Source organism: Peromyscus eremicus, chromosome 9 (assembly GCF_949786415.1).
Source record: "Peromyscus eremicus chromosome 9, PerEre_H2_v1, whole genome shotgun sequence".
Classification (NCBI taxonomy): Eukaryota; Metazoa; Chordata; class Mammalia; order Rodentia; family Cricetidae; genus Peromyscus; species Peromyscus eremicus.
In genome coordinates this window covers 70804731-70815222 of record NC_081425.1, presented here as the reverse complement: position 1 = coordinate 70815222, position 10492 = coordinate 70804731, and the positions used below count along the sequence as shown (strand labels likewise).

Below are 10492 nucleotides of genomic sequence, written 5' to 3'. Positions count from 1 at the left end.
TCCCCTTGAACAGAAAATGTAGTTCAGATGAAAGAATCCTTGCTCCAATATGAGAATAAGTGTATCATATATATGAAACAAATTTATCAAAAGAATGGGTCCCTGTGGTAATGTCCACTCCCCTAAGACAATTTCAACAAAGAGAACCCTATATTAAGTAAACTGGCTTTGGTCCAACAATAGCTTCACCAGGGACAAGCAAATAACCCAAGTTTTCATTATTACCTTTGCTAGCAGGAATGGGAGAACATATTCTCCAACTAGAAACAAAAAACTCAAATGCATTCCAAATGTAAACCCAAGGGACAGAGCTCTGAGAACAGAGGGGATTAAGAGGAGAGGCCTGCTCATCTGAAGACACTGTCCTTATTCTCAGTCAGTGCCTGAGCCCATGGCCTCAACAAAGAACAGATGTCCCAACTCCGTAAAAGGAACGTGGAAAATCCGTGTTACAATTGCAAAATGGAAATGTGAGTTTACGAAAGAACCTTTCTACCCAACAGTTCTGGCTTTAAAATTGACCGGTACTCACAGGTTGCACCAACTAAAAATGCAAAAGAGCAAATTAAAACTGGTTATATCTCTGTCACTCAGTCTTCTCTGTTATTTCGGCTTTGTGATCTTTCTTCTTACCTTCACCATTCTCCTCAAAATTCGACTTACGGAATTGAGGTAAAGCTCCACCTATGAACTGATGCCGTTTACATTTTTGTTTCTCTTAGGAAAGAAACCTGGACTGAGGGCACGATGCCTGTTTGCAGGGAGGTTACATCACTCCCTGTAGTGTTACAGTGACTTATTCAGAAACCAATGGGCATCACTCCCTGCAGTGTGACAATGACGTTTTGAAACTTGACTTCTATTCTTTGTGCTTATGAAATGATATTGGTCACTCAAAAGGCAAATACAGCCTTTAGGATGCTCTGCTGGCACCCTTCTACCTCGACCTTTATCAGCTTGAAATCTAAGCAGCAAATGAAGGGGTGATAGTATCCCCCACAGTAAGTCAAACCTGACTGAAGGAAGGTCTTACTCGCAGCTTTCCACATTCTAGAAACAGCAAAGATCACTTGCTTTTGTACTTGGAAAAGGTAAGTTCTTTCAAAATCATGGTTGTATAATGAATTTTTTCAGATTATAAAAAAATACACTTAATAAACAATATTTAGTAATATATTCATTAAAATGTTCTGAGGCATACACATGTAGAAAGAAAAAAGTAATCTAACATCTTAATAGTAATACTCACTACTATTAATTTTCAGTTTTGTTTCTTTCTGTATTTCTTTTTTCCCATTTTTGGTTTTTTGAGACAGGATTTCTCTGTTTAAACAGTCCTGGCTGTCCTGGAACTCACTCTGTAGACCAGGCTAGCCTAAAATTAACAGAGATCCACCTACCTTTGCTCTTAAGTGCTGGAATTAAAGGAATGTGCTACCACCACCCAGCTTCTTTCCATATTTCTATAACTTGGTATCATTTACTTTTTCTACCAAAAAAAAATGTATTTAAAAAAAGAACTAAATAAACTCTTAACAGGTGAAGAACTCTATTAAATACGAAGAACTACATAAACCTTTGCCACACAAAGAACCACCATTTTCTACTTGTTGATTGCTTTAACTTGGAATCTGCATGTTAACAGGGCTGCCCGGGAGTTCTGACGGACTTTTAAAGTGAGTTTATTTATTAATTCTCCCTCTCTGATTTTATTCAATGATTCTGATTTTTTTTAATCTCTGGTTGTTCTAAACTGTCTGGCAGAAAGCTTTTTTTCACAAGTTGACATTCCCTTCCAACAGTTTTGCTGAATATCATTTCATTGCATGTTGAATAGCACTGAATTCCTGTTTTCCTGGTTATTCATCTTTTCTAATTTAAAAATGAGAGAAAACTATATTTTTGTATTTAAGTTAATAAGCTTCATATATAAATTAGATTACTGATATAGTGCCCACAATATTCAGTGAAATTTCACTTATTAAAGTGTCCCTTGATTTTATTTAAAACGAATAGTATTTCTGATTTTAAATATATTTTACCATGCAGGTATATAAATATATGTTATAAAATATTCATTGTATTGAAAAGATTACCAGAATATAGTATGCTCTCTGAAAACTTAGCTGAAGTTTGAAATGGTCTAAGCCAATAAACAACTACAGAGCAATGAAATGTAAGACAAGGCCAAAGATGGCCATGATTAGAACAGAGACAAAGGATGATCCCATTCCAAAGGAGGACAAACAAAATGAGAGAGTAGAAAGAAAACTGACGTATGAGTCTGTAACTCCAATACTCAAGAGGAAGCAGAGGCAAGTTCAAGGCCAGGCTGCTCTACACATCAGAGGTATTCTATAGTGTATATGTACCAAATTCTCATTATCCATTTTTATTGGATGAAGGGCGTTTAGGATGTTTGAATTTCCTAGCTGTTGTGAACAGAGCAGCAATGAACATGGCTAAGCAAGTATCTGTAGATTAGTATGTTGAGTCCTTTGGGCATTTGCCAAAGAGTGACGTAGTATGGCAGATTTAATTTTAGCTGAGAATTCTCCACACTGACTTACACAGTGGCTACACCGTTGTGCAATTCCGTGAACAGTGACTGAGGGTTCCCTTTTACCCATATTCCCTCCAACATGTGCTGCAGGTCATTTTGTTGATCTTTGGCATCCTGATGGGGTAAGATGAAATCTACAAGTTGTTTTGATTTGAGTTTGTTTCTCTAATTGCTAGGGATGATGTACATTTTTAAAAAATATTTCTTAACCATTTTTGCTTTCTTCTTTTGTAAACTCTAGAGTCAGGTCCCAAGCCCATTTTTCTAAGAAGTCATTTGCTATTTCTTATTATTTATCTTTTGAGTTATTTATATATTCTGGATATTAAACCTCTGCCAGGAGAATAGCTAACAAAAATTCTCTTCCATTCTCTGGGCTTTCCCTTCACCTGGTAGACTGTTTCCTTCACTTTTTAGTGTTGAGGTCCCACTTGTCAATTGTTGGCCTAAATTCTTGGGCAAATGGAGTCCTATTCAGAAAGTCTTTTCCTGCACAAATGTCATGTTTTCTTCTTGCAGTTTCAGTGTTTCAGGTTTGGGATTTAGGTCTCTGATCCATTGGAGTTAGTTTGTATGCAAGGTGGTGGATACTGGTCTAATTTCATTCTTCTATATGTGGACACCCACTTTTCCAAGAATCATTTGTTGAAGATAATTTATCTTATCCAGATTATGATTTAGTCATCTTTGTCAAATGGCTGAAGTTGTGTGTACTCATGTTTAAATCTTTGATTTTGTTCCATTGGTCTACCCTGTTTTTGTGCCAGTGCCATATTGTTTATTACTATAGCTCTGTTGTTTATCTTAATATCTGAAACGGTAATCCCTGCAGCTTTGTTCTCTTTAATCAGGATTGTCTTGGCTATCTGGGGTCTTTTGTGGTTCCATAAGAATTTTAGGATAGGGTTTTTTTTTTGTTCCATTTATATGAAGAATAAGATGAGTGTTTTGATTGTAATTGCATTGAATCTGTAAATATCTTTTAGAAAAGTGGCAATTTTCACAATATTACTTCTGCTCATCTGTGAGCATGGGATAGTTTTCCATTTTCCGGTGTCTATCTTTTTCCTCAGGGGTTTAATGTTTTCACTGAAGAGGTCCTTCACTTCCTTGATATTTTATTTTCTTTGATGTCCATTCATGATCTCCATATCTATGTATTCATTGGCAGTGTATAGAAAAGATTTTGATTTGTGCAAGTTGATTCTGTATCCTGCCACATTGCTGAATTTGTTTATCATTTCTAGAAGTTTTCTGATAGAAATATATAGTATCTTGTCAACTGCAACTCATTTCCCATTCCTCACAGGTCTATCCCCTACCCTTGTGACCTCCCCCCACAAAAAAAGAAGAAAAATAAAAATAAAAGTCCAATTGGTGTTGCCCATATACTCACTGGAACATGGTCCAACTCCCAGTGGCCAGCCCTTTAAAGAGAACTGAGTCCTTCCTCACATGCACCTCAGTGAGAAGCCATCAGTTAAGGAGAGCTACACTGTCCTTATCACAGTTTTTAAGAGTTCTCTTCAATGGCTTTCTGTCTAGGCTGTTCCTTGCGGGGAAGGGAGGGCAGGCAGTAGGGATGAGAATTGTCACAGAAGCTTTCTATGTCCCTCTTTCTCAACTGTGAGTCTGCAGTCATCAATACCATGGCAAAAGTAGCTCTTGTATAACATTAGATGGACCAGCCTTAATAATATACATCCCAGGGGCTCAGGAAAGAGAACTACTAACGGCGAGGACTATTTTCAGGAAATAGAATCTCAGCACACCGAGCTCTTAGTCCAGTCATTTATTCTTCCAAATCTTTTTCTCCATCCTTCCCGTGCCCTGGGAGTCCCAGCATATATACACTTACAAGCAATAATCCCTTGGCAGTGCAAAGCCAGGCTTCCAGGGTCAAACAGAGGGGTGATAAGAATCACATAGAGAGGCAATAACCATTAATTATTATTTGCAACCCCAAAGGGAAGTGACCAATGGGGAAATGAATTAACTAAAGGCTAAATTCAGGTAATAATCTAAGAAGAGGGCTCTTATGTGCTCAACTATAATCTTAAATGTGATTGGTAGAAAATGTTAAGAATCTATAAGTCAATGAGAGAAAATAAAACTGTCTCCGTTTTTCCTGTGGCTCCTATCTGTCCAAGCTATCTGCCATTTTTCTGCAGGGTGAGGGTAGGTGTGCTCGGTCGCTAGGCAACCTGTGTACTGCTAGATGTCTCTGGTGATAGTTAAAGGGAGATCTGGAACTAGATGTAAGATTAGAGAAAGGAGGAAGTTAAGCTTAATTGGCACATCCGCCAGGCCTTCTCAAACAGGTAGCCTGGATGCTTAAGTCTGTTCTTAGATAGTGCAGAGGTTATCTCTGATAAGGTACTTTCCTCCGTCTGAGGATGGACCTGGCCGGATGCTGCCAACGACAATAATTACAGGGAGGCTTGAACTGAGGTTCTGGCTGTGCATAGCTGTCAGCGCACAAGGTTATCTAAATGTTCCTTTAGTAGAGTGGAAATGGTGCCCAATAAATGAAGGAAAGCTGCAATAGCACACAAGAAACTCATAGCAGGAAATGGCTGATAATCAAAACCCAAATATCACCAAGGCTCCTTGAGCCTCAGCTTGACCTCTGGAAGGCCCTTGGTTTCTTCCAGGTATTAACTTTGTCATAGTCAGCTGAAATCCTACTTTGTGTATTTTGTGGCTTGCAGCAAGTAGCTTCCTTGCCCTTTACAGTCAACAGAAAAATGGATCACAGATATACATATGGTTTCTGGCAACAGCATGGCCCACAAACATCCACTTCGCCTCTGGAGTCAGCACGCGCCACACAGACCTCGGCATGGTCTCTCGTGGCAGGACAGACCACAGACATCAACACAGCCTTTGCCACTGCACAGGCCGCAAACACCATCATAGCCCTCGGTGGCAGCACAGGCCAAGAACATCAACATGGCTTCAGGCTGCAACACAGACCACAGAAATTCAAATGGCCTACCGTGGTAACACAGGCCATGGACATCAACACAACTCCTGGCTGCTGTAGGACCATCCTACAGCATCCTACAGACATCCACATCACAGACATCCACATGAACCTGGGGCTTCAGTACAGCCTGGGCAGCAGACCACAGATACCAAAGTGGCCTCCAGGGGCAGCACAGACCATAGAGGTCTTTCAAGGAGGTCCAATCCAGAAAATGAACCATTCTTCATCTTGGATATCACGTTGTTGCTCAGAACCAGGATAATCAGGTTGGACGTGTCATAGAAGGGTCTGTGGTTTGGCAGATTTGTAGGGAGAGTCCAGCAAGTGCTGATATGTGTGGCTAGACGAAGCTAGGACACTGAATATGGGACCTGGGATAGACATGGCATTTTGGAGAAAGGGTGTGGATAGGCAGATCAGAAAGGGTCACTAGGCTATCCCAAGGAGGAGGAGGGGGAGGGAGAGGGGAAGGAGGAGGTGGGAGATCTGAATGGGTGGAGAGGTTGGATGCATTGCAGAAGGGACCTGTTTGTGGTGGCAGGTAGGGTGGCTCCCGGTTGAAACCAAGAGGATGGCTGATGCATAGAAGGAGTTGGTCAGACTGGACCTGGGTAGTTATGTGGGACCTGGACTTTATCTGGTAGGTCTGAAAGAAGGTATTTGGTGGAAAGGTCATGGAGAATCACTGGGCTAGAGCCTAGACGAGGAGGTGGCATATGGAATCTTAAACCTCATTTTCTCTCCTCTGTATTGTTTAAATTGTATTAGCTGGGCAGTGGTGGCATAAGCCTTTAATCCCAGCACTCAGAAGGCAGAGGCAGGTAGATCTCTGTGAGTTCAAGGTCAACCTGGTCTTCAGAGTGAGATCCAGGACAGCATGGGCTACATGGTGAGATCTTGTCTCAGAAAACCAAATATATTCTCATCTTTATAGGTGAATTAAGAGAGATGCTGAGATATCAGTTTAACTTTTGCCAGAAATTTTTCTGAGTTGTTGGAACCAGTGTTCTCCAAGATTAACTATACAGTAAGGAATGAAAGAAGAAATATGTTCGTTTGCACATTTATCTTAATTTCAAGAAAATTTTTCAAAAAGGTTTCACAAGATTATTGATATATACTATTTTGACTGACCAGTGGTTTATAATTATGAATATAAATATATAGATTATCTCAACAACAATGTTATTAGGGTGTTCAATTAAACAACAAATAGAAAACACTGTTTTGGATGCCCTGCCCCATAGCTGGAATGTGTATGTACTCTCTTGAAGAGGAGTCAGGAAACATAATTTCTTAATCTGTAATCTTCACAGATCGGAAGACAATGACCGCAGCCAGAAATACTTCTCACACTGTGAGTCACTTCATCCTCTTAGGCTTCCCTTGCCGCAGAGAAATACAGATCTTCCTTTTCTCCATATTCTTTATGGTTTACGTTTTCACTTTGCTTGGAAATATGGCGATTGTATATGCAGTGCACTGGGATCAGCGGCTCCATACTCCCATGTACATTCTGCTGGCCAACTTCGCCTTCCTAGAAATATGCTACATCAACTCTGATGTGCCAAACATGCTGGTCAACTTCCTCTCCACAACCAAAACCATCTCCTTCACTCGATGCTTACTCCAGTTGTACTTCTTCTTCTCCCTGGGGACAACTGAATGTTTATTTCTCTCTATCATGGCCTATGACAGGTTCCTGGCAATCTGCCGCCCGCTGCACTACCCCACTGTCATGACCACAAGGTTCTGTGGCAGCCTGATCATATTTTGCTGGGTCTATGGCTTCCTCTGGTTTCTTATCCCAGTGATGCTCATCACTCAACTGCCATTTTGTGGCCCCAATGTGATTGATGACTTTCTCTGTGACCTCGGTCCCCTGTTGGATCTAGCTTCAGCCTGTGTCCCAATCCCAGGCACTGTTCTCATCTGCGGCACTATGAGCTCCCTCCTCATCTTTGCTACATTTTTTTACATTATTGGTTCATATACCTTAGTGCTGAGGGCTGTGATACGGATGCCCTCGGCTGCGGGCTCAAAGAAGGCTTTCTCCACCTGTTCATCACACCTGGCTGTTGTAGCTCTATTCTATGGCTCAGTCATGATAACATATGTAAGTCCGGGATCAGGACAAGCAAAAGGCATGCAAAAGTTCACAACTTTGTTCTACTCAGTTTTGACTCCCTTCTTCAACCCCATGATCTACAGCCTCCGAAATAAAGAAATGAAAGAAGCCTTGAAAAAAGTCATAGGAGGTTCCTAGGAGGTCTTTGATATTATTGAGTTATTTTAAATGAGTGTAGAGTCCCAGACATGTTTAACATGTGGCCATGGGTTTTATGAATTGCAGAACAACAATGACCATGCTCCAACATATTTGTACACCACAATCTTATATGGAAATGTCAGAATCTTAAAGCCATGGGTCAGTAATGAGCTGACAAACTTTCAGGTAGATGTTAACTTTTCAAAGAGAGGCACTTCAAAACTATAAGTGCCATATTATCAGCGTAGTTTTCCCCAGCAGAATTCATTGTATCTTCTATAGCATGTTGCTTGTAACATGTCTTTCTTTATTCTTTGTGTTATACAATGGAAAATTATGAAAAAAATGACATCATGAAATTTACTGGCTAATGGATGGAACTAGAAAAGATCATCCTAAGTGAAGTAGCCCAGACCCAGAAAAACAAACATGACATGTACACACTTACAAGTGGTTATTAGCCATAAAGTAAAGGATAACCATGCTATAAATTACAGACCCAGAGAAGGGATGGAGGAAGAGAGTTTGGGGAGAGACAGCTGAAATTTGGGGGTATTTGGGGGGTAGTATGGGAATCGATAGCAGTGGAAATTTCCTGGAATCTATCAGGGTGACCAGCCTTATTGAGGACTCCTAGTAAAGGAGGATATGGAGTCTGAACTGGCCATCTTTTGTGGTCAGGCAAGACTTCAAATGGTCAGACTGGGTTGCATTTGGTTGAGTTGTTGGCTGAGGGTGTCCTGTAGAGATCCCTTCACAACCCAGGCTGATACTAGGACTCTCTGAAAACTGACAGCAGGATCTTGTGCTGACATCAAGGGCCACGATGGTATCCATGGTCATGTTGCAGCAGAAGGCCATTTTGATGTCCATGATCTATACCGCCACTGGAGACCATGCTAAGGTCCATGGCTCATGCCAATGCCAGAGGCCATGTGGAAGTCTATGATCCATGCTGTTGCCAGAAAGAAACCATGTGGAAGTCCATGATCCATGTTCCCACTATTAAAGAGCAAGGAAGACTCCTTTGCAGAGATATCAATGACTGCATATTCACAGTTGAGAAAGAGTCATAGAAGGCCTCAATGACAACCCTTACCCCCACCCTACCACACCACACCTCTCAAAAAAGTAACAGGCTACAGAGGAAGCCATCAAAGAGAACTCTTAAAATATGTGATAAGGATGCTGAGGTGTAACTCTCCACAACTGATAGATCCTGGCAAGGGGTCTGGGTGGGGAAGGACTCAGTTTCTTTAAGGGGATGGCCACAGGGAGTTTGACCATGCTCCAGTGAGTATATGGGCAACACAAATTAGACTTACATTTTGTGGTTTTCCTTCTACTTCTCTTTTTTTAATGGGGCAGACCTGGGAGGATGGGGAAGTGTGTGCAATTGGGGTGCATTATATGAAATTCCCAAATAATCAATAAAAATGTTATGTTGGAAAAAAATGAATCATTGGGTGAACATCACGGGGGGGGGGGGGGGGGGGGGCTTATAGGAAGTAATATTTCAGGTCTCTCTCTCCATGCTGTTGAATTGGCATCTGCATTTTTGTGCCATCCTCAGATATATATTAAAATGTTTTACCTCAGAGCTTCTGATAGAGTCATATTAATTAGTATTACATGTAGAACTTTCTTTTTGTTTATTTAGTTCAGTTTTCTGAGACAGGTTTTCTCTTTGTAGTCCTGGCTGTCCTGGAACTCGCTCTGTAGACCAGGCTGACCTTGAACCCAAAGGTCTGCCTGCCTCTGACTCCTGAGTGCTGGGATTAAAGGTATGCATCACCACTGCGCAGCCACATGTGGAAACACATCTCTGAACGGTAACTATTCAAGGCAGATTCAGAACTTTGATGGAATCTGGTGTAGACATTTTAAAAGTTCCTCCTAAGGGCTCCACCCCTAGCTGAGGAACTTTCTGGTAAAGTAGGGACAGTCAGAGTTTTTGGGGGGTGGAGGAAGTGGCCCCTACTAGGCTTCCCATACTCCAGGGACCATGACTAAATCCGTTCCTATATAGACAGCACAGATTAGACTCAGTGGTTATGAAGAGAGGATGTGAAGTTACGAGAGAGAGGCTATGTGAGGAAGTCTGGGAGGAGCTGGATAGTGAAGACCTTACATGATAAAATACATAATTACATAAGAGAGTAAATTTTCAAAGAGAGTAAATTTCAAAAACTCAACATTTCATCAGAAGTTTTTAATCTACAGAGAGAGCAGCACTCGGAACTCTAGAATAACACACATTTAAATCATACCTACATCCCATTTCTTTCACAAAAGCTATCCTGGTTCAAATCAAACAAATGAATGGATGCTGAATTTCACTTTGACACATAATAAGCCAACTGTAGTAATCATTGCTTTGTGAAGAGAAATTTATGTCTAGGATAGATGTCACATTTATCTTTTTGCAAAGATAGAGAGATGTCTTTGCATGCTTTTATTTGGTAGAGTACACACAGCACAGTGGGGAAGGGGTGAAAAACATCAGGAAAAAGATAAGGCTGGAAGCACCACAATACAAGATATCAAGACACATAGCAGGGCCACAGCAATCCTAAAGCATGCCAGTGCTATAAAACCTAGGAACAGAATAGATATCCCAGAAATAATTTCATAAACTGGATAACTGATTCTCAGAGATGCCAAAAACACG

At 40.9% G+C, this 10492-nt stretch overlaps 1 protein-coding gene across 1 annotated transcript; it reads left to right on the top strand.

The window, feature by feature from the left end:
* The first annotated feature begins 6879 nt into the window (after nucleotides 1-6879).
* LOC131920065 (olfactory receptor 11H6-like) lies at nucleotides 6880-7818 on the top strand. The gene has a single exon (XM_059274483.1). It carries the CDS (start codon nucleotides 6880-6882, stop codon nucleotides 7816-7818), a length of 939 nt encoding a protein of 312 aa, XP_059130466.1.
* Nucleotides 7819-10492: the final 2674 nt, after the last annotated feature.

Coding starts and splice junctions, on each gene's coding strand:
- LOC131920065 (XM_059274483.1), top strand. CDS start 6,880: ATGACCGCAGCCAGAAATACTTCTCACACTGTGAGTCACTTCATCCTC.